This window comes from Crocodylus siamensis, chromosome 3 (assembly GCF_052110815.1).
Source record: "Crocodylus siamensis isolate JL-2025a chromosome 3, ASM5211081v1, whole genome shotgun sequence".
NCBI lineage: Eukaryota > Metazoa > Chordata > Crocodylia > Crocodylidae > Crocodylus > Crocodylus siamensis.
Genome location: NC_143397.1, coordinates 240,664,285 through 240,688,636, shown reverse-complemented (window position 1 = coordinate 240,688,636; position 24,352 = coordinate 240,664,285). Strand labels below are relative to the sequence as shown.

At 45.8% G+C, this 24,352-nt stretch overlaps 1 protein-coding gene across 3 annotated transcripts in view; it reads right to left on the bottom strand.

Moving 5' to 3' along the window:
• Positions 1–15,513: 15,513 nt before the first annotated feature.
• Positions 15,514–24,352, bottom strand: part of FAM91A1 (family with sequence similarity 91 member A1) — a 52,970-nt gene continuing 44,131 nt past the window's right edge. For 2 of the 3 annotated variants that reach the window (XM_090040607.1, XM_090040609.1), the window contains 5 exons: positions 22,410–22,559; positions 21,885–21,992; positions 21,278–21,425; positions 20,645–20,714; positions 15,514–17,379 (listed from right to left, as the gene is read on the bottom strand). In XM_090040607.1, coding sequence (XP_089896733.1) covers positions 17,191–17,379; positions 20,645–20,714; positions 21,278–21,425; positions 21,885–21,992; positions 22,410–22,559 — 665 coding nt within the window. In that variant the 3' untranslated portion in view covers positions 15,514–17,190. The remainder of the gene's footprint in view (positions 17,380–20,644; positions 20,715–21,277; positions 21,426–21,884; positions 21,993–22,409; positions 22,560–24,352) is intronic. The other variant, XM_090040608.1, reaches the window with a different exon arrangement.

The window sequence follows — 24,352 nt, the reverse complement described above, 5'->3', positions numbered from 1 at the left end:
CCCTAGGATTGAGGTAAGACTGACAGGCCTATAGTTGGCAGGGTCCTCCCTCCTCCCTTTTTTAAAGATGGGGACCACACTGGCTATCTTCCAATCATCCGGCACCTGGCCCGAGCACCACGAGCGCTCATAAAGCTATGCTAAGGGCCCTGCAATAACCCCTGCTAGCTCCCTCAACACCCTGGGGTGGAGAGCATCTGAACCCGCTGATTTGAACACATCCAGCCCCTCCAGAAGCTCTCTAACCCGGTCCTCCCCAACCTGAGGTCTGGAGGCGGTCCCCTCAAGTCCGCCTGGCATCACAGTGGGGAAGTCCCAGTCCCTGCCCAAGAAAACATAGGTGAAGAATTGGTTAAAGAGGTCTGCTTTCTCCTCTGGCGCAACCACCAGATTGCCCAGGGGATCTTGCAGGGGCCCCACATTTCTCAGTGCTTTCTTCATCCTCCCTATATATTTGAAAAAGGACTTTTTATTATCTTTGATCCTGGATGCTAGTTTTAGCTCTATGTCCACCTTAGCTTTCCTGACAGCCCCTCTACAGGCCCAAGCAGAGGAGGTATACTCCTCTTTGGAGACAGTACCCCCCTTCCACTGGTTGTACGCCGCCTTTTTAGCAATCAGGCATTCCTGGACACCCTTGGTGAGCCAGAGGGGCTTTCAAGCACTCTTGCCCCACTTGCATCTTGTTGGGATAGACACCCCTTGGGCCCTGAGCATCGTCTCCTTAAGGAACAACCACTCATCTTGGGCACTGAGCTCCCCTGCTCTCGGGAACCTCAGCGCCTCTCCCACTAATCTCCTCAACTCATTGACATTAGCCCTAGACTTAAACAGGGCCACCACCTTGCTGCAGGCTCTTGACACCCTGCACTGGATGGTGAATTCCAGCGAGCGACAATCACTATCACCCAGGTGGTCAAGAACCTGGAGGCCCCTCACCAAGTCATCGCCTGTGGCCTGGACCAGGTCCAACAGGGCATTTCCTCTGGCGGGACTGTGCACCTCCTGAATTAAAGTGGAGGTCCTGTATCTCAGCCAGGAACCTCCTGGAACAGTCAGACCTGGCTGACTGTTCCTCCCAGCAGATGTCTGGGTAATTTAAAATCACCCATGACAACTACATCCCTTGCCTTAAGTTGCTCTGCAAGCTGGCCCGAAAATTCCCGGACTAGCTCCTCCCCTTGGTTGGGGGGTCTGTATTAGATCCCTCTCCCCACAGCCCCCCTTGTATGTTGACCCAGAGCAATTCAGCTTGCCCCTCCTCTGACCCTATTCTGCTGGCAGAGGATGTGTATTGCTCCTTGACATGGAGCGCCACACCCCGGCCTTTACTTCCTTCTCTATCCTGTCTGTAAAGCCTAATGCTAACTGCCCAGTTGTGGGATGAATCCCACCACATTTCTGTAAGCCCTATTATGTCTGGGTCTGAACTGGCTATTCTGAGGGTGAAGTCCTCCTGTTTGTTCCCCATGCTATGAGCATTGGTATATAGGCATTTAAGGCCTTGCCTAGCTGCATGTGCCACCCCCCAATTTGGAAGACTGTCTGGACCCCTGTTTCTTACCTGAGCACTCTTTGCATTTGTCACCTGTCTTGCTTGGGTGGTGTCTCCTCGTCTTCCTGCAGCCCCCTCCCCCAGCAAGGCTAGTTTAAAGTCCTGCCCACAGGCAACAACCTGGTAAGGCGCCTCCAGGTTCTTGTTCATCACTTGCTGGAATTCAGCCAACCTGGAAGAGAAAACACACTTGCCTTTAAGAGAGAGGTGAAGCCCATCCCACCCCAGCAAGTCCCCTACCCAAAAGCATGAGCCATTATCTAGGCAAGAGTCATTATCTAGGAAATGTCAAATGACAAGGAAATATAGGGCCTTGGTACCTGGAGGGGGAGAAAGGGTGGGAAGCACCCCTTTCCACTGCAAGAAGATCTACTTCTTGTTATCTCATTCACCCCAAGTCACCACAGCTGGGACTTGAACCCATATCTCCCATGTGGTGGGCAGGAACGCTGCCACCACTGGTGGCATCCTGCAGCACAGGTATGTAGGTGGTTGAGGCATCACCACCTTTGCCATGGTTCATTAGCCCCTGGTAGTAAGGACTTGGCCCCTGAAATTTCCACTTTTTCGCTTTCAGGTATTTTCTTTAGCCTCTTGTTCCCCATCTGTACTCGCATCTCCTTGGGTGTGGCATCGAGAGGCTGCAAACTGGTGAGGAAGCACCTGTGTGACTTCAGACACGTGTGTGCTGCAGGATTTCATAGATTTCATAGACATTAGGGCTGGAAGGGACCTCGGGAGATCATCGAGTCCAGCCCCCTGCCCAAAGGGCAGGAAGTCAGCTGGGGTCATAGGATCCCAGCAAGATAAGCATCCAATTTACTCTTCAAGGTGTTCAATGTAGGCGCTTGAACCACCTCCGATGGCAGACTGTTCCAGACCTTGGGGGCTCGGACAGTAAAGAAATTCTTCCTTATGTCCAGCCTGAAACGGACTTGCAGGAGTTTGGGACCGTTCAACCTCGTCATCCCATGGGGCGCTCTGGTGAACAGATGTTCCCCCAGATCCTGGTGGTCACCCCTGATAAACTTGTAGGTGGCCATCAGATCACCCCTGAGCCTGCGCTTTTCCAGGCTAAAGAGCCCCATGTCTCTCAGCCTGTCATCGTAAGATCTGTTTCCCTGACCTCTGATCATGCGCGTGGCTCTCCTCTGGACTCTCTCAAGCTTCTCCACATCCTTTTTGAATTGTGGAGCCCAAAACTGGACGCAGTACTCCACCTGTGGCCTCACTAAGGCCGAGTACAAGGGGAGAATGACGTCCCGGGATTTGCTCGAGAAGCATCTATGGATGCACGCCAGCATTTTGGTCGCTTTATTAGCCGCAGCATCACATTGCAGGCTCATGTTCATCTTGTGGTCAATGATGACCCCCAAGTCTTTTTCTTCTGTAGTGCTAACCAACGTAGCACTGCCGAGCCTATAAGGGTGCTGCAGGTTTTTCCTCCCAAGGTGGAGAACCTTGCATTTTTCAGTGTTAAACTCCATGAGGTTCTCGTCTGCCCATTTGCTGAGCTTGTCCAGGTCAGCCTGGATCACCCGCCTATCTTCTGGCGTGGATGCTTTGCCCCAAAGTTTGGTGTCATTGGCGAACTTCGCCAGTCCACTCCTGACTCCAATGTCCACATCGTTAATGAAGATGTTGAACAGTATGGGTCCCAGGACAGAGCCTTGAGGGACCCCACTGGTCACAGGGCACCACGATGAGTGACTGCTATCAATCACAACCCTCTGGGTCCGACCACGAAGCCAATTTCCCAGCCAGCGGATCGTGGTGGAGCCAAGGCCACAACTGGGCAGTTTGGCCAAGAGGTGATCATGGGATACCAGATCAAAAGCTTTTTTGAAGTCAAGATATATGACATCGATCTCTTCTCCCTTGTCCAGGTGATAGGTCACCTGGACAAGGAAGGAAATGAGATTGGTCAAACAAGACCTACCCGCAACAAACCCATGCTGGCTGTCCCTTAGGATGTTAGCCTGGGCCAGTCCATCAAGGATGGCCTCCTTAATAAACTTTTCTAAGATCTTCCCCAGGGTAGAAGTCAGGCTAATGGGCCTGTAGTTAGCCGGATCCACTCTTCTCCCTTTCTTGAAGATCGGCACCACATTGGCCTTCTTCCAGTCTTCGGGCACTACACCAGAGCGCCAGGAGTTTTCAAAGATCCGTGCCAGGGGCTGGGCTATGACGCTCGCCAGCTCCTTGAGTACCCTGGGGTGCAGGTTGTCAGGGCCAGCTTGACTTGAAGGTATCCAGCTTCTCAAGATGTTCCTTCACGAGGTCAGCATTGATGGAGGGTAGGAGATCCCCCTCATCCAGATTTCCCTGTCCCATAGCGGGCATGGGCATCCCGTGTGACTGATGAAAGACTGACGCAAAGTACCTATTTAATAGGTTGGCTTTTTCCTGGGCGTCAGTTGCCCCATCTGGTTTAGCAGGGGTCCAACGTTGCCCTTGCTTTTCCTCCGGCTCCCCACATATCTGAAAAAGGACTTTTTGTTGTCCTTGATGCCTGAAGCTAGTTGGAGTTCAGTCGCAGCCTTGGCTTTCCTGGTTTGCTCCCTGCAGGGCCGGACCAGCGCGGAGTAATCCTCCTTGGAGGTGAATCCCATCCTCCATCCTTTGTAGGCTTTCCTTTTTAGCCACAGTAGGTCCGATAGGTCCCTGGAGAGCCAGGGGGGCTGCTGTGCCTTCTTGCTGCCTTTCCTCCATGTTGGAATAGATTTAGCTTGTGCACTGATGATCGCTTCCTTGAGAAGCAACCACTCTTCTTGAACTCCCAACTCCCTGGGGTCATGGTCCCTGAGGGCCTGACTGACTAGCCTCTTGAGGTTGTCAAAGTCGGCTTTTCTGAAGTCAAGGACTTCTGTGTTGCTGACTGACTTGCCAGCTTTACGGCGGATGTTGAAGGTGATCAGCTCGTGGTCGCTGTCACCCAACTTCCCATCAATCACTAGGTCGCCGATTAGGTCGTCCCCCATAGCCAGTACCAGGTCGAGCAGCGCTTTGCCTCTCATTGGCCCATAGACTTCTTGAGTCAGGTAGAGGTCATCCACGCACGAGAGAAAGCTTTGCGCCTGCTCAGATTTAGCTGAGTGATCTTCCCAGGAGATGTCCGGGTAATTGAAGTCACCCATGACAACCAAGGTCCTGGAGCAAGCGGCCTCAGTCAGTTCCCGGGCGAACTCCTGGTCAAGCTCGGGACTTTGAGTGGGAGGTCTGCAGTAGACTCCCATCGTTGTGTCCCCTGTGCCGAATTCCCCACGAATTTTTACCCAGAGGGTCTCTAGCTGTCCATGCCGGTCGCCAACATCAGCTTGCAGGGACATGTAGCTTTCCTTCACATAGAGAGCTACACCCCGACCCCTTTTGTCAACACGATCCCTCCTATACAGGGTATAGCCCTCTATCCCCGTGGTCCAGTCATGGGTGGAGTCCCATCGGGTCTCCGTTATCCCAATGACATCATATTTCTTTGCACTGAGCAGGAGGACGAGCTCGTCCTGCTTGTTGCCCAGGCTCCTGGCATTAGTGTACAGGCAGGCAAGTGTGCCCTTGGGGGCTCTTGCCTTGCCCACAGATTGTACCAGGGCTGGGGCAGGGGTGGGCTCCCTTAAGTGCCTTGGTCCGCTGGCTTTGCAAGGCCCGTTCAGCGGGCCAGCAGGGGCAGTAGTCCCCCCATCCCCCAGCGGGCTTAGTTTAAAGCCCGGTGGAGCAGGTCAGCCAGCCTGGCTGAGAAGAGCCTCCTCCCCAGGGGAGAGAGGTGGAGGCCATCTCTTCCCAGCAGCTTGCTGCCTCTCTCTCCAAAGAGCGGGCTGTGGTCATGGAAGCCAAAGCCTTCCCGATAACACCAGCGCCGCAGTCTTTGTTTCACCGCATGGATCCTCCTCTCCCTCCTCAGCCCATAGCCCGAGACTGGGAGGATTGACAAAAACACCACCTGAGCTCCCAGACCCCTAAGCCCCACTCCCAACTCCCTGTAGCGCCTCATGACCTGGCTGGGGGTGCTCCAAGCCGTGTCATTGGTGCTCACATGAATCAGGAGCATGGGGTAGTGGTCTGTAGGCCGGAGGAGCTGAGGGATCCTCTCCGCAATGTCTCGGATGCGGGACCCCGGGAAGCAGCAGACTTCCCGGGCTAAGGGGTCGGGGCGGCAGATTGCCCCCTCAGTGCCCCGCAGGATGGAGTCTCCCACAACAAACACCTTTCGCTTTGTCTTGGGGAGAGCGGGGCCAGTAGCTGCGGTCGAGCCAGGGTTGCCTGCGGGAGTTGGCAACTGTGTGGGCTCTGCTGGGGCTGCAAGAGGTGCGAACCCGTTGCTAAGCTGCAGCGGGGCAGGGGCCTTGGTGCGGCGGGCCTTGGGGCCCTTGACCACCTTGGTCCATGCCCCTGACTGGGCGGAGCGGGAGGTCCCAGAGTCCTCCTTAGTTGTGGAGGGAGACGGAGCTCTCCCCTGCGGCTCCCAAGGGAGAAGGGCCTGGCAGTAGGAGTCTGTCTCCTGCTCGCAGTCCCTGATGGCACGCAGTCTCTGGACTGTGGCCTGGAGCTCCTCCAGCTGGCGCGCCAGAGACCCCAGTAGGGAGCAGACCCCGCAAGGGGAGGTGGCCATGTTCCCGGGCCCCAGAGCCTGAAAAAGGGACAGGCAGCCCCCGCAGCCGAGAGCCAGGGGCTCCGTCTGCATGGAGCCCGGAACCATGGGCTCCGTCTGGGTGGCCGTCTCTGAGGCACCCAATGGGGGGGCCGCAGAGCCCGAGGGGACCTGAGGGGTGCGGCGCGTGCCCATCCATGTCATGCCTGTGGTAGGCTGGCTACGGCTGGGGCTGACTACTCTGGGGGGGTCGCAGGCAGGTCCCCCTCCCACGCCCTCCCCTGTGCGAACTCCACGCTAACTCAAGCGCCTGTTTGCGCAGCCTGTTCGCGGGGCTCCCTGGGGGGCTGGGCCAAGTAGGGGTCTGGGCGGGGGCTTGACCCGGCCTGGCACCAGGCAGCGGCCTCCTCCGAGCAAGCGAGGAGTTAACCCCTTCCCACCACGAGCCCGCTTACCTCCGGCTGTGCTGGGGGTCAGCAGGGGGCTCAGCGGCTGCTGAGGGGGTGTCTGGGGGGCTTCGCGGGAGTGGGGGCGCAGTGGGCTTCACCCGCGCGTCTCTCACTGCTCCAGAGCCTACCTGAGTGTGGGTTTTTTTTGTTTTTTATCCCCCTGTTTGGCGGGCCCTTTTAAACTACGCGCATGCGCAGTGGGCCTGCCGTCGGGGAACGCTGGCTTCTAAGGCCAGGGGGGCCCTGCCCGGGATTTGGGGGGCCCTGCCCTACAGGAGGGGGACTGGTGAGTACCCCCTCCTTCACTCCTCTCTCCCTGGGGGGCTGGGCCAAGTAGGGGCCTGGGCGGGGGCTTGACCTGGCCCGGCACCAGGCAGCAGCCTCCTCCGAGCAAGCGAGGAGTTAACCCCTTCCCACCACGAGCCCACTTACCTCCGGCTGTGCTGGGGGTCGGCAGGGGGCTCTGCGGCTGCTGATGGGGTATCTGGGGGGCTTCGGGGGAGTGGGGGAGCAGCGGGCTTCACCCGCGCGTCTCTCACCACTCCAGAGCCTACCTGAAAGGCTGGTTGTACAAAGGGTGTCTCACTTGTTCTATCCTGCTGGCCACTGCCCTTCTGATGTCAGGTAGAGTGATGCCAGCCAGCAGATACACATTTTAAGCTGCCATCACATTTCCTTCTCACTTTTGTCCTGTGCCATCAACACCGTTAGCTTCAGCAGCCCTCCTGGCTCTCCAGGGACCTAGCGGACCACTTGCGGCTAAAAAGGAAAGCCTACAAAGGATGGAGGACGGGATTCACCTCCAAGGAGGATTATTCTGCACTGGTCCAGTCCTGCAGGGAGCAAACCAGGAAAGCCAAGGCTGCAACTGAACTCCAACTAGCTTCAAGCATCAAGGACAACAAGATGTCCTTTTTCACATATGTGGGGAGTGGGAGGAAAAGCAAGGGCAACGTTGGACCCCCGCTAAACCAGATGGGGCAACTGACAACTGACGCCCAGGAAAAAGCCAACCTATTAAATAGGTACTTTCACCAGTCTCTCATCAGTCCCATGGGACGCCCATGCCTGCTATGGGACAGGGAGATCCGGGTGATGGGGATCCCCTACCCTCCATAAATGCTGACCTTCGTGAAGGAACATCTTGAGAAGCTGGACATCTTCAAGTCAGCCGGCCCTGACAATCTGCACCCCAGGGTACTCAAGGAGCTGGTGAGCGTCATAGCCCAGCCCCTGGCACGGATCTCTGAAAACTCCTGGCGCTCTGGTGTAGTGCCCGAAGACTGGAAGAAGGCCAATGTGGTGCCGATCTTCAAGAAAGGGAGAAGAGTGGATCCGGCTAACTACAGGCCCATTAGCCTGACTTCTATCCTGGGGAAGATCTTACAAAAGTTTATTAAGGGGGCCATCCTTGAGGGACTGGCCCAGGCTAACATCCTAAGGGATAGCCAGCATGGGTTTGTTGCGGGTGGGTCTTGTTTGACCAATCTCATTTCCTTCTATGACCAGGTGACCTATCACCTGGATGAGGGAGAAGAGATTGATGTCATATATCTTGACTTCAAAAAAGCTTTTGATCTGGTATCCCATGATCACCTCTTGGCCAAACTGGCCAGCTGTGGCCTTGGCTCCACCACGATCCGCTGGCTGGGAAACTGGCTCCGTGGTCGGACCCAGAGGGTTGTGATTGATGGCAGTCACTCATCGTGGTTCCCTGTGACCAGTGGGGTCCCTCAAGGCTCTGTCCTTTGGACCCATCCTGTTCAACATCTTTATTAATGATGTGGTCATTGGAGTCAGGAGTGGACTGGCCAAGTTTGCCGATGACACCAAACTTTGGGGCAAAGCATCCACGCCAGAAGATAGGCGGGTGATCCAGGCTGACCTGGACAAGCTCAGCAAATGGGCAGATGAGAACCTCATGGAGTTTAACACTGAAAAATGCAAGGTTCTCCACCTTGGGAGGAAAAACCTGCAGCATCCTTATAGGCTTGGCAGTGCTACGCTGGTTAGCACTACAGAAGAAAGAGACTTGGGGGTCATCATTGACCACAAGATGAACATGAGCCTCCAATGCGATGCTGCGGCTAATAAAGCGACCAAAATGCTGGCTTGCATCCATAAATGCTTCTCGAGTAAATCCCGGGACATCATTCTCCCCTCGTACTCAGCCTTGGTGAGGGCGCAGCTGGAGTACTGCGTCCAGTTTTGGGCTCCACAATTCAAAAAGGACGTGGAGTAGTTTAAGAGAGTCCGAAGGAGAGCCACGCGCATGATCAGAGGTCAGGAAAACAGATCTTACGATGACAGGCTGAGAGCCATGGGACTCTTTAGCCTGGAAAAGCGTAGGCTCAGGGGTGATCTGATGGCCACCTATAAGTTTATCAGGGGTGACCACCAGGATCTGGGGGAACGTCTGTTCACCAGAGCGCCCCAAGGGTTGACGAGGTCGAACGGTCCCAAACTCCTGCAAGACCGTTTCAGGCTGGACATAAGGAAGAATTTCTTTACTGTCCGAGCCCCCAAGGTCTGGAACAGTCTGCCATCGGAGGTGGTTCAAGCACCTACATTGAACACCTTCAAGAGTAAATTGGATGCTTATCTTGCTGGGATCCTATGACCCCAGCTGACTTCTTGCCCTTTGGGCAGGGGGCTGGACTCTATCTCCCAAGGTCCCTTCCAGCCCCGATGTCTATGAAATCTATGAAATCACCTCCTTCAGCTTCTCCATCCTGGACTCAGTCGCCACTTATACTATTGCCTCCATCCTCTGTTCCACTGCAGTTCTTTGTCACTAGCCTGAACTCCTTTATTCCCATTGTTCAGAGCTCTGAAGCCACCGCTGACTTCTCAGTCACACCCCGGATTCCTTTTGGGTGGCTCCTTTCTTGCCACCCTGATCTATTATCATCAGTTTTTAAATCACTGTCTACCTCGTCTTCACTCATGCTCTCATTTCTAGGCCTGCTACTGTTATAGGCTTCCCAGTCACCGCAGCAGGTTGGCTGTGGAGCCAGTGACAGCTCTGAAATTCATCACCACTGCCCTGCTTTTCACCACCACCAAAACCCTGCCATCCTAACCTCCATCTGTCCTAGTCATTCCCCTGGCTTCACTGCCATCAGCAGTAACCTTGTCACTGCTGTAATTGGGCTCATTATCCTACTTCATATGGCAGTGATGGAGGCATTGAGAACACTGAATGTGGCCGATCCAATGTTTCTAGTGGGATATGTTTGATGAAGGTTATGTCAAACATATGACAAAATTGTGTTTCATTATTCAACTAGTTTTATGACTGGTAAATTATACATTCCACAAATACATGGTTTATTTGGATGACAGTTAATGGATAATTTTGCCCAAGATAACTGCATTTTTTTATGTGCAATTCAGTCATGATACATTTAGGATCTCTACAGGAAAAAAAAGAGCCCGTGCTACAGGCATGACAGTGAAATGACAACCCCTGCAGAAGAGCAGTCCTAGTGTAAAACTTCCCTGTGCCATTGCTGCAGTTGAGGAAGTTCAGTCAGGCTTACTCTGGCTGAATCAAATCACTCTTTGGTTTCAGTCACTGGTTTTTTACAGAATATGGAAATATTAAAACAGGGAAATCAGCTGAAGAGTCAGAACAATGTTGTCTAAAAACAAAAAGAAGTGACAGGAGATGCAGGGAAATTCAGCAGTAGCATATAAGGGGATGTTGGTCTGCTGCAGCAACACTTGTTCGATCACTAATATTAAATTACTAACCTGACGTCCCTATTTTAACTATAGTATCTAACATTGCCTCAGTATCCCCAGTTGCATGGCACTAACTCACCTTTTTGACATCTTATAATGAAAGATGCTATAAATGCAGAAATTCTCTTTTCATCTAAAAGTCCCTGTATCATTGGTAAAGAGAACATTGCAAGTGTGTACATTGAATGAGTGGTTCCATTCAACTGGACATGCACAGATGAGCAGTACTAATGCAACACCAAATATCAGCACATTTTGCACTTAAGCTAACATACACACAGAAAGTACATGCTTAAATCTTTAACCCAGCCACATTTTAAATAGGTTTGCAAAGAAATGACAACATAGGGCCTGCATGCCTGCAAAAACCTACTTTAAAATCCCCAAAGCCATTAATGCCAAAACTCTCAAAAATCCCACTTAAGTGCATTGGTGGGTCTTTACTTGAAAATGGGCAAAATGGTTTTTGCTGTTGCTTGTTCTCATTTAAGCTAGAACATAATTTTGAACATGACTCCACTGGTCTTAAAGGAAGCATGAACAGTCTCTGCTCACTATTTGGAGGCAGGAGAGTCTGTATGCATATTTAAAAGTATTTGCAGAGGTACAATTACATAAACTTCCATAGGTGCCTTAGGCGCACAAAGTATCATACCCTAAAATAAAGTGCACCACAGACTGCATAAAAGGGGTGTTAATCAGCAGTGTAGAAGAGAGGGGGCAAAAAGAGTGATCAAGCCTCATATTTACCTTGAAGTGTTGTTGTATTCTTTCGTCTTCTGCACCTTGCTGAAGTAAACCCACAAGATCAAATTCACACATTGTCCATGCAGTTATATTGGCTTTGGTAAATTCATTCAGATCCCTGGCCATGGAGATTACTTTATCCTGATCACCCATTGATTTTAGTTTAGCAGAGGAGAATGCCCACCTTGCCCATAAAGACTTAATAGCTTTGAAAAGATTTGAGAAAGCAGCTAGAGAGAAAATGAGATGCTGTGTAAAACATTTAACAGTTCACCCCAAAATTAAATGAGTTCAGAGCATCAGAAATAGGAAGCAGGAGGTAATGGCCTGCCATAAACATTGAAAGAGACCCTGAGTGATTCTATTGGGAAGGAAGCTTTACTTTGCTGAGGGCATGAACACACAGACATCACTTTTAAAGACATGTTGGGGGAAGCTGAGAGCCGGTGGGGTGTGGGGAGGGGAGAGGAAAGAGCTGCTGCTCATGATCTATGCTAAATGATTTAATTTGGAAAGATCATGGAGTAAGTCCTCAAGGAATCCACTGTGAAGCACCTAGAGAACAAGGTGATCAAGATCAGTCAACATGGCTTTACTGTGAGCAAGTCATGCCTGAACAATCTGATTTCCTTCTACAATAAATGGCAGGCTCTGTGGATAAGGGGAGCACGGTGAATGTGGTACACCTGGACTTCAGCAAAGCTTTTAACATGGTCTCCTGCGACAGCCTAATTACCAAGCCAAGGAAATACAGACTACATGGAAGTACTGTAAAGTGGATACATAACTGGATGATGATTCATTGTATTTTGCTAGTAGTCCTCAATGCCTCAACATCTAACTGTGGTTCCCCAAGAGCTTGTCCTCATAGTGGTATTGTTTAACATCTTCATTAATGATTCAGATGATGGGACCTAGTGCATATGTAGCAAGTTTGCTGGTGACACCAAGTTGGGTGGAGTGGTGAACCCTCTGATGAGCGGGACAAGTATCCAGAAAGACCTGGGTAGACTGGTGCACAACCAACCAGGTGAGATTCAACAACTGTGAAGTCCTGCACTTGGAATGGAATAACGGTATGCACAAACGGACTGCAAAAAGGACTGACAGGGAAGAACTAAGCCTAAAGAGGAGAAGGTTGAGAGGGGACTTGATAGCAGCTTACCGCTATATCAGAAGAGTGCATCAGGAGCTTGGTGAACAACTGGTCCCTAGGGCACCCCTGGGGAAGACCAGGACCAATGGATATAAACTCCTGGAAGGCCGTTTTAGGCTTAATACTAGGAAAAACTTCAGTCAGGGTGACCAGACTGTGGAATAAACTCCCTCCAGAGGTGATGCAGTCACCTACCCTGGAGGTTTTCAAGAGGAGACCGCACAGTCACCTCACTGGGGTTACTTGACCCCAGTTATCTTCCCATCTAGAGCAGGGGGGCTGGACCCCATGATCTGCAAGGTCCCTTCCAATCTATGAATCTATGAAATTTGGCAGTTACAGTGGACCATAAGCTGAATGTGCCAGTATACTCTCACTGCTAAAAAGGTCAGTGGCATATTCAGTTGTATTAACAGGGGTATCTTTTGTAAATTAAGGGAGGCAATTCTTCCTCTCTATTCTGCACTGGCGAGGCCTCCCCCTGGGAGTACTACAATATACTGTATTTACTTGATTGTAAGATGAGGTCCCAGTACTTAACGTAGGGGGAGCCCCTTGTCTTAGAATCATATGCAGTGAAGGTGAGGAGAGGGAGCAGGCAGTTACTGTGGCTCAGGCTCCAGCCCCTACCCGGGGTTAAGGGTATAGCTGCAGCTGCTGCCTACCACCCCACCCATGCCACCTCTGCACCCTGCCATCCCCCCCCCGCAACACCACAGCTGCCTCCTCCCCTACCCCACATAGCCTCTGCTCCCATGCCTGCCCCTTTCCCTTCCCCACCTTAGTCTTGCTCCACCCCAGCACTATGCACATTGTACCCTGGGGCACTGAGCTCAGCCACCACAGCATACAGCCCAGCCTGCACTGCTGCTCCAGGGTTGGGCTGGGGCCATGTTTAGTGCTCCAGTCTAGAAAGGGGACAGAGCCTGTTGGAGCAAAGCAAGAGCAAGGGGCAGGGAACAGAGGCTGAGGGGGACAGGAGGGAGGAAAGGAAGCAGATGTTATGGGAAGGAGAGGAAACAGAGGTGCAAGGGGAGGCAAGCAGGCAGGGACAGGCAGAGGTGGCAGGGGTCAGTTTGCTTGACCTCCCTGCTACTGCCTGCTTCCCTGCAGCAGTGGGAGGGATTAATTAAAAAGACAACTCCCCAGTAATTAGATTCTATACAAGGAAAATTATAACAAATGCATAATTTTGTCTATGTACAGAATCCAATCATTGGGGGGGCAGTCTTAAAGTCAGGGTCATCTTAGATTCAAGTAAATACAGTAAATCTAGGCCTTAATTCTACAGTTCACCTGTGTTTGCCAAGTTGACATCTTCTGGAAAACGTTTATGGGGAATATTGGGCCAAAGTTTGGCCCAAGTCTTCCTCTGACACTTGAAAGAACTGTAGGGGGCTGCTTCTTGAGCTCCAATACTATTTCCCCTGGCATCTATGGAGAACAGAGACTTTAGGAGGAAGTTATAAATTTAGGGTGATGCATTCAATTGGTGTCACAATGCATTTCCATGTCCATAAGAAACATCTGAAAAGGAAAACGCATTTTACACAATGGTTTGACCTACAACACAGTTTATTTGTAAACATTTATGTTACATGTGCCAATAATTTAATTGAACACAAGATTTTGTACATTTCAAAGTATACTATTAACAATGTCATACTAGAAGACAAAAAAAAAAAAAACTGTATTTCAGTTACAATTGCATTTTTAAACTTTAAAACCTTCAAAATACAAACCATTAGAAATGCACCAAACAAGAAAATAAAAAGAAGGTCCGAGAACACAGGCTGAGAGAAAATATGAACTGGTGGATAAAAGTAACAGCTACAATAAAGCTTTTTAGTTGGTTCCAATTTCTCTCAAGAAAAGTCCAGCTAAAATACTGCTTAGGTCACTCCAGAGCATGCTGGTTTTAAGATGTATTTTTATGGATGTCAGATACCTAAAAATACCTTTAAAATGTTACCAAATGATTTTTCCATAATTAATAGAATCCTTAGAAGAGGAAAGAATCTTGCATTACATGGATTTTATTCATAATGCTATACAAAATAAGATTCTTTTGGTCTGAATGGAAGTCTTTTTGTTTATACTATGTCTGAAAGAAAAGATTAAATACTTTGAATAAAGCCCCTGGACCATACCAAGGATTAGGTTTGCAAATCAAGTTTAGGATTTTTTTTAGTCTCTCTCTGGTAGTCACCCAAGGTGCCTATACATGAGTGTGGAGGCTGCTCCGACATGCTAGAATTCCAGCACGTCAGAGCAGACTTAATTCATCATGTCTGCTGGAACGTAGCTGCTGGAGCGCAGCAATTGCTTTCTCCATCTTATGCATCAGTGTCCCTGGACTTGAAAAACGTCAGCAGGAGTGCTTGAACTAAAGCTCGAATGAGTTTTAGTTCAAGTGCCCCACCACCATTTTTAAGCATGGGAACGCTGATTACAGGAGACATGGTGGCGCTTTAATTAGAGCAGTGCTCAGAACTGCTCTAATTAAAGTGCTGCCAGTCCACCCCACCCCCCGAGCATGTGTAAAAGTGCCCCCCATTCAGTAAAACTTTTCACGCCTGTAAGTATAGTTAGGTTCCTAAATTTGTGTTTAGGCACCTAATAAGGATAATTCATGGTCAGACTTGATTTTCAAAAGCTGCAAAAGTGCCTGATAACAGTAGCCAACAGTTTTGAAGACCAAGGAGCCGATTCTCTTTTTACACATTCACTTATAAAAACTTTAACCAATAACAGTGAAGGACAAAAAGCATTGAAGAAAAAAAAAAAAAAGCCTTGCATTAAACTTTAGAACTCCCAGATGACTGACTTTTGTAAGAGTTATAACATCATGTACATATCTTTTTATATACAATGTAGTGGAGAGAATTAATACAAAATATGTAGCTAATTAATCTTCTAAAGCTCACTGCAGCATTTTAAATAATGCCTACAGTACTGAAACGAAAAGCCGCCACCTCCAATGGAGATCTTCACTCTGCTGGTCATCAGAATTAAAACTCTCCGTGACAGAATTAACTTGTCTGCATTCTATGCTATTTCTCTCCCTCCTCCAATATCTGGTAGGAATATGCAGCATTTATTCTTCCTCTTGAAAATTTCCTTTGAAGAAAATAAGGCAACCAGTATGATTTTTAAAACAAAAAGATTCATCCGCTTCCAATACAAGGTTAACCTTTTCTTGTGCGAGTAACCAACACATTATGCCAAGCTCTATAATATCGGCAAAACAGAAAAGCTCAGCTGCTGCTGGTAAAAAAAAAAAAAAAAAAAAAAAAGGAAAAAAGGCAAATATAAGGAGAGCAGCACTGATCATCCCAAAGTCCAGTTTCTCAGCAGACAATGGACACTATATTTACACTCAGAGGAATGTATGTTAATGGGATGTGAAACCAAAGACAACTGGCATTTTCACAGTTCTAACTCAAATAAATGTTTTATATCACGAAGCATCTTCTCCTATTGAAAAATATACAAATATTTTCTTATCCCCACATAGAACAGGATACAAAATTAACTTTTATCATGAATAGTTTCTAGCATTATCTGTGCCAATATGACCTAGACTCTGTTACTACTATATTGCAAGGGTTGTAATTCATTTTAAAGACAGAATATTTAAATAAATAGCCCCAATAAAGAACAAAGAGGTCAGCAGAAAAATTCAGATGCTAATCTTTGAAGCCTTATCATTTTATATATCTCGTTTTCCTAGTGTACTAAATTGAATGAAATTTGGCAGAAGCCATCTCACAGAGCTCATAGAAAAACAAAAAATAAAGTGATGCTGTACAAATTCCTGCCCCTTTCTAGGAAGAAAACTTTGATACATTTACAGTGATTAAGTGGATCAATTCAATTAAAAACACTAACATTTTTCAAAACAAGCAGCAGACAGTTCAGTTTTGGGGGAAAAAAAACATCTGCCTGCAGGTCTCTCATTGCATTTTCCTCCCTTGCTGGCTATACCCACAATTCCCAACAGCTCTGTTCTTTTAGTCTACTCCTCCTGTTTACTCATCATCACCACGTGCCACTCAAATTTGCTGTGGAAAGCACTGAAGCCACAAACCAAGTAGTTACAATGTCACAAATACACCTTAACGACTTCAGGTAAGGAGGCCAAAATGTTCAAGGAACAAAGATCCTGCTTTCCTGTAAAAATGTTCTAGTAAACAATGGGCACAGCAAACACATCATTATATAGGTAAAGGATTTTGCCAGGAGGTAACCAAATTGATCCCTGGTGCAATTCAAATTTCACCATGAAATTATGCCAAAGATTAAACTGACCTTTACAAAGTCTGCCTCAAGTCATCAAGCCTTGATGAATTAGATTTTTACATAAAAAGTAAACAGCAAAAATTACTTGTACTGTTTTGCCAAACCCTCAGTATTAGATCAATTTAAATAATTTACAAACAACAGGCATAATTCTTAATGCCCTATAACACCATCATGATACTGGATTTTTAATATATAATACCACCAAGCCTTTCAGAGGAAGAGCCAAATCTCTTACCTTTTACAGAATAGGTATTCAGTAATACAATACAAAACTAAACCGGATTTATGTCAGAGTAACGAACATATAAAACAACTATTGCAGTATTTTTGTGGTGAGAGTTTAGAAATTTAACAATCAGAAAGCCTAGAAAGGGTGTGTTTAGAATTATAAAAGAAAGATTGTCTCAAGATAAAAATACAGTGCTGACAGCTAAAAAGCTCTCTGTTGCAGCAGGATATGCAGTAATGAGTAATAAGTTCTACACGGTGGAAGCATTTTCCCAATACTGCAACACACCACACTAACACTACTGTAATATGGGTTATGCTGCAGCAGCCTTATACCTTTTAGTGGTTGGCACTATAAATTAATTGTAATTGATAAAGAAAAGGCATTAAGTGAACAACGCATGGCGAATCCAAGCTATTTCATCTGTTCTTTAGGTATGCCTGAAATAAAAATTGAGGAAGGCAATCGTCCATTCCATTCAGATAATGCACCTTCTTTGAAGATTAAATTCTTGGCAGGAAGAGGAACGCACATATCAGCAGAAGGGTGTGAAAGCAAACTTGAATTAACATCAGAGAGCAGATCCAATGTTGAAATACCTTCCTAGAGACAGACGGGGGGACAAAAAAAAAAAAGGCATCTGTAAAATAGGAACAAAGAATACGGTTTACAAACAAATGGAGTTCCATTGGGCTTACATAAACCAGAGATCAGCACCCTGGAGATTCTCCAAGTTACTTTAACCCAAGGGAATTTCACATTCTGTAGATAAATACATTCACCAACAAAAACATCAAACATCACTTGATGCCTCTGCATACTTCTTTCTGTGAATACATGTACAAGCCCTTTCAGGTCCAAAGGAGCCTTCTGGAGAATCCAAAAAAACTGTGAGGTCGTCTAGTCCAGCCATTTCAAGGCAAAATCATCTCAGACAAGTTTCCATCTAACCTGCTCTTGAAAATTTCTACAAAAGTTTCCCAGGCTGCCTACTGCGTTAAAAATAACCTTGTACCTAAAGTCAACAAAAGATAACCAATCTCAGATCCAAACTTCTCTAACTTCCTTTCTACCAAGAATATGAGCAAACTTTACCCCATTACAGTAAAAGTCACTGTGATCCACCCCAAAAAGGTCTATTCTAGAAGAGAATCGATCATGCAGAGCACTTAGATTTAAACAGTTAATATAGATCAATCTACTTCTCAGGGTTGGGATCCTCACACCCTTTGTGCCTCAAGCACTGATGATAGCCTTATGTCATACAACCAGCACCACAAGGTTGGATGCACTTATTGACCCACATTTTGGATACTTAGAATTCCTCCGTAAGCAGTGTTCTTCAGCTTCAAACATGCAAAGATCTGCTTCAAGAATTGCGTGCATCATTTCCAATTCTTTTTCATTTCTCAAATCTTTTATCAAAAGGAATCAACACATTCTTTACTACCAAACTGTAGCTAAGTACATTAAAAAAAATTCTAAAGCACAATGCAGTCAATTTTTCTTCTTTGGCCCATCCTACATCTCTTATAATACAGCCTTTTCCTTTTGGTATTAAGTGTGTTGCATAAAACAAATGTGATCTTTCTGCACCTGTTAAGCAGCAAGTTCCAGTTATGAGGTAGAGTGATGGAGATCTTGTTCTTACTGGATTTTGAATGCTCATTTTAATTTTCTGCAGAATTTATTATACTGCCATTCTTCACCTTGGTCCTAAATTTCACCCTTTCTGATCATGAACCCTTACTAGAAAAAAGTTTAGAACAGGGTCTTAAGAGCAAGAGGAAACCATAACATGCAAATAGGCCTCCAAGAAGACATTCAAGTAAATCAAGAGTCTTCCTTTTTCCATTGGCCTATCAAGTCAGCCCATCAATATCAATCTTCTGATATGGCTTCCAAAGACCTTCAAAAATCACTTGCATTGATTCTACTAGTGACTGGCTTGAATTGAATTCACTGAATTAAATTACTGTTCCATGTTCAAAGAGGAATTTGGTTTCAAGGTAAAAGTATGAGCAGTAGTTGCTTTAGTAATTTCAGGTGTTGCCTCATTAGGTAAAGATGACAACAGCATCTTAACTATTACATGCAAAAGTATTTTTTGCCAAAACATGGCAACTGTATGACCCCATAGGTGTGGTACAATAAGTAGGCGTCTACCCAACTCAGTGAGACAGACAACCTGCTTATTGGGCAAGTTATGAGGCCAGCTGCCATTTTTGAGGGCTTATCAGGCTGTGTGACCAGGAGGATTGTTGGCTCTCCCTGGGGAGCCAGAATTTTATTTTAAGTAAGCACCCCCCACCACCACTCCACCCTGGATTTTGCAGAGATTGCTCAATTTCATGATTTCTGACCAACGGTGATTCGGAGAGGTCCGTAATAACGTGTCATTAAAAGGGTCTCAAATGAGAAAAGAGAGGCTATTTCTCATCTGCATGGTGTCAGGGTAGAACTGAACACAGACATTTAAGGGGAGAGGACCTCTAACAGATTTCATGTTGTCAGATATATGGCTTCCATGATATTCTTAAGGTGAGGTGGTTTCTTCTTGAAAGCAGTAGGCTTAACTTTATCTGGTTAAATTACTACTCCCTCCAACAACTGCTAATCTTATTTAAAAAGGTGGAACTACTGTATTTTCTCATGGAACATGCACCTTTTCCCCAAAAAAAATCAGCACTCCAAGATTGGGGTATGTTTTAAGTGGGGTAAGATATTTTCTCTGCTGGAAAAACAACACACCTGGAGACACTGTACACGTCATGCAGCTGCCAAGACGGCTACCACTTCTGTCTGCTCAACAAACAGAAGGAGCAGAGTCCAGTGTTAACTCTCACAGCTCTGGCTACTGGCTGAATACTGTATCTCTTGCCCAAAACAAGACGTGAGCTGCTGGTAATAGCTCAAGGCATGTGATATGGAAACAATATTTTACTGTAAGGAGCAATTTATATATGTTCCTGTAAATAAAGTAGTAACAGTAAGTAGCAACAGACCCCTTTGCAAGGATCTGGGGTGCTACCTTGGATGACAGAGTAAGTCCTGGAAACAAAGAGCAGAAAGAATAGCACTGCAGGAGACAAATCTGACCCATATTGTGGTCCAAAGTGATGCTACATTTCCTGGACACTGTATATCAGTCATCCATAAACACTGGAAGTCTTTTTCTCTACGTTCTACCATCCAAAAGCCAAAATGTAAGTTTTATTTGGGGATGTACGATATGCAAAAAACATACGGTAAATGAAACAAGCAGCGTGGACAAGCATGTAGGAATCATGTTTAGTTACTTTTATATGTAGATATACATATACGCACAAAGACCCCAAAGGATTCAGGAAGTGTTCACACAGCAACTATGGAATTTGAGGCATAATGGAGGTTACCCCATGGGGACCACAGATCTATCCGTCACTGCAGTGTTTACTTTAAAAAAACAGAATTTAATAGCTTTACATCTGCCACTCAGCCCGCTAAATGTACATGTTAAAGTTTTACTTAAAATTATCAAAATATTTCTAAGCCAGCCAGCCAGAACTTGAAATCTAATTAATATTTAAGAATATACAAATCAGTAGTACCTAAAACGACTTCTGTCCAGAATCCACCTACAAATATTTAGGACTTCTCTGAGCTCATTTTCCTTCCCATATTCTCTCTCAAGACCCTCGCAAACAGGAAAATCCATTTTACACTAAGACATAAAATCCAGCAACAAAACTGAATGAGATCAGACAAGAAAAATATTCTGCTGGTAACACTTTAGAAAATACTGACTTTTTAATTTGACAGTGCCTTTAAAAAGGATCACAGGAAAAGGGAAAAAAAACCCAGAAACATTTTGATTCCTTCCGCTTACCTGGAATGAATGAACAAAGTTAAGGACCTGTAGAGACAATTTTCTACTGGAATGTAAGAGTTTCTGAAGGCTGTCAAAATGAACAAAGTGAAAGCTGGATAAATATAGCAAGTAAGATTAAAAGGACATATACTCAAACATAGACTCACAGCATTTTGCTACATTTTGAGAGTGCCGAAGCACCAGAGGTCATCGTCTTGAAAGTATCCTAACATCACCTGTCAAAGCAAAGCTCTAAAACAAAAAGCAAAACAAAAAACCCATCACACAGAGCTTAGTGTAATACTATTATCACTGCATCAAAAGGCAAGTTGCTAACGGAACTCCAACCCTATCTGCTCTAGACTTTAGGGTTTGTTCACTCCAGTAAAATGAATACCATATTTTCTAGCAATATTTCAGTTTTGTTACTACGACAATACAAACTACAGCTAAACCAGTTACTAAACTGCGTGCGTTAACAGCCAGTAATTTTTATCCTGGTCTTGAAGCCTATCATGCACTTAATCAGAACTGCCAAGCAGCTCATCTTTGTTCTTATACTACATTTACAACTTCAAAATTTCAGGTTTTGTATTGCCAAAACACAGATAAGGTTACATATACAACAGCTGTGGGAAAACAGAATCTCACCTTTCTTTTCTACACAGTCCATGAGCGGCAATTTTTCGGCAGACTTTCCGGTTTAATTCTGAACTAAAAAGCGGAATGCCAAAGCACAATTCCAGGGGAACCCATTCCAATTCTGTTGTGGGTACTACAAGAGATATACCACAGCTTACTGTAAAGAACAATCAAATGGAGATGGGGAAATAAGGCAGAAATAATACCCGAGGTGATTTCCATCTCCCCAAAATTAAAAAAAAACAAAAAGAAAAAACAACAACAAAAATCAGCTGTTGTTCTGAACAGTTCAGTTTCCACTACCCATTCTTTCCAAAAAGAAAAGGGATTCGTTTGAAGAAGAAATCTTACCAAAGAAAAGGGATTCGTTTGAAGAAGAAATCCTACCAATGCTAAAAGATTCTTTAAGAGAAATGCATTAAAATGTTTTATTATCCTATTGTGCTGTGTCAATGTGCAGATGGTCTTTAAAGGTGTACTGTTCATTTAAAAAGAGCACAGCCCCAGTGGAAGCACTAAGCACACTAGTACAGTGTGCACAAAGACTAGATGCTTCTGTCCAGTAAGAATCCAGTTTTCTACCATGAAACAAATACAGGAAGATTTTATTTTTTACCTTCAGGGCTTTGCTTAGATGAAGAATCCAGTGAGCTCTCCTCTATTACCATTTCAAATGATTCTGTGCTCCCATTTACATCAGATCCTGATGCTAAGTCAGTCTCACCTAAATATAAAGATATTTCTTGAGATTCCATCAAACATTAATTGCTTCCTAATGTTCAGAATATCATTCAATTTTACTCCATTTCAGAGATACTTTATATGTTTATTACCAGTACACCACATCAACTCGTGTTAAAAAAAAAAACAACAAACAGTCCAAGGGCATTATTTGGACTAGGTTTGGGCTTAAGAGAATTAAAAAGAAAATCTGGAATTTAATATTCTATTTAAAGAGAATAATTTTTTTTGTTTTCAAAATACAACCACATCTACCCTTTAATGCTTTAATAAAAGCTTGCATTTCATCCTTTCTTTGAATGTTCAAATTCAATATGCTTTTACCATTTTCTATTTAAAAGATTACAGGAATTCAAATGAGGTCTTAAGCAAAGACTAGTAGTTTGCATGGATGATTTACCTCTTCCATCAGAAGCATCACTCAGCTTTCTGTTTGCGTGTTGACTAGAAGGGTTCAGCATGGTAACGTAGCCACAGAAATGCTGCAAATCTACTTTATCACTCAATATCTTCAAAGCCTTGTGAACACCCATGTTCACACGAGAAAATTCTATTGGAAAACAAAAAAGTATGTACACCAGTTGGCCTTCTGCCATCATAAGAAATGTGGCTCTACTGCAGTCTACCTATAGGTAATGATGGATAAATTTCTAATTTGGAGGTTCATTTAGGCACGTGTAAATTTTCCTTCTTCCTGTATCTGCACTGGAGGAGTTAGCATACTGTTGTGTGGTACAGGAACCAAGATAAATCTGTTCTCCAATGAAAAAAGAGGAGAGAGGGAGGAGGAAAGCACACAAGTGAGAAAAACAAGTACGAGGTTAACAGAAATACTTCCGCTTATTGAGGTGGGAGAGAAAAAGGACAGCAGGCTCCTATGAGGGGTCTCAACAACACCCATGCTTTTCACTGAACTCTATTCTCAATCTTCCTCAGTGAATTAAGAGGTAGGTGCAACAGACATTGTGAAGTACATGAGAGAAATTCAAGGTTGGCAGGATTTGAGTCTAATAATGAAGAACCTATTGGCTTTTCACATCCAGCTGTGGATGATAAAAGGACAAGGAGGGTTGAGAAAGACCTTGCGGCTTTCTTCAAGCTTTTTCCACAAGAATCAAAATTTTCTACTAAAATTCCAAGAGGACAGGAGGTGAATATGGAAAATAGCTCATGGTGAACCTAAAAATAAGGGGATTCAGTTTGGTTTGCATTTCGTGAACTACCAATCAATACAGATTCTGATATAAAATTTCAGGGCTCATACAGAAATTTCAGCCTGGAGCTACAGAAGCTTAATTAGTCCTTCCTTGATCCCTCCTTCAGTATTCAAAAACTTGCATCCTAATCAATCAACCATTAAGTGGATTTTCAAAGTAGTTCACTAGTTTATGATTTAATAAAGCCAAACTACTCCAGCATTGAATACAGAGAAAGGAGATGTAAAGAGATAGCAATAGCTTTTAGAAAGAAATCCAGAGTCAAAACATTACATTGACTTGTTTTCTATACTGCAGGAATGCCCACAGGTTAAGCTTACCAAATGCCAAAATATTTTCTACCACTGGTGCTCTGTAAGAATCATAATGGCAAGGCAAGACTTACAAGATGAAATGAAGGAGGTTTTACACAAAAGTAGAATTATACATTGTTTCTATAACTTTGTGCCAAGCATAAAGAGTAATTTGGAAAAGACCTGTACCAAAAACAGTGCTAGGAAATATTAAAAGTTAATTCCATCCTGTACCAGGGAACCAGAAGGCTCCTCTTACTTTAAAAGAAGTGTAGCAGGCTAAGGTAAATCAGGGAGGACTGGCAGCTAGGAAATAAGCTACCTGCTAAGGAACTGGCTGCCAGCACACAAACAGACTGCAAGTCACAGGTACAAGCTAACCTTGGAAAGGAACTCACCCAAGGAATGGAAGCAGAACAGTAAAATGCACCAAGGGCAGGCAGGGAGGCAGCTAAGAAGCAGTGGGCTGCAGACAGATAAGCTAAGTCCTAGCAGGAGAACAGGTAGGTCATCAGGCATAGAGGGGAAACTTCTGCGAATGCCTGCAGTCACATGACCAGATGGGTCTGGGCTTAGAAGACTTGTAACACCAGTTCCCAAGTCCAGGCAGACAGTCTGACCCTCCTAGCACTGTATAGAGTAAAGAGTTCCCTTCATAGAAAGCTGCAGTGGGAAGCTCTGCTGACTCCTGGAATGCCCTGATAATACCAGTAAGGTAACTGGATGCTTCCTGCAAGAGGGATGGGACCCAGGTCAGGACAGAAGCTTGCTAGACAGTTTGGAGTTTTGTTAGAGCCAGAGTGCTTATGTTTTGGTTTGGTCTGGACCCAAAA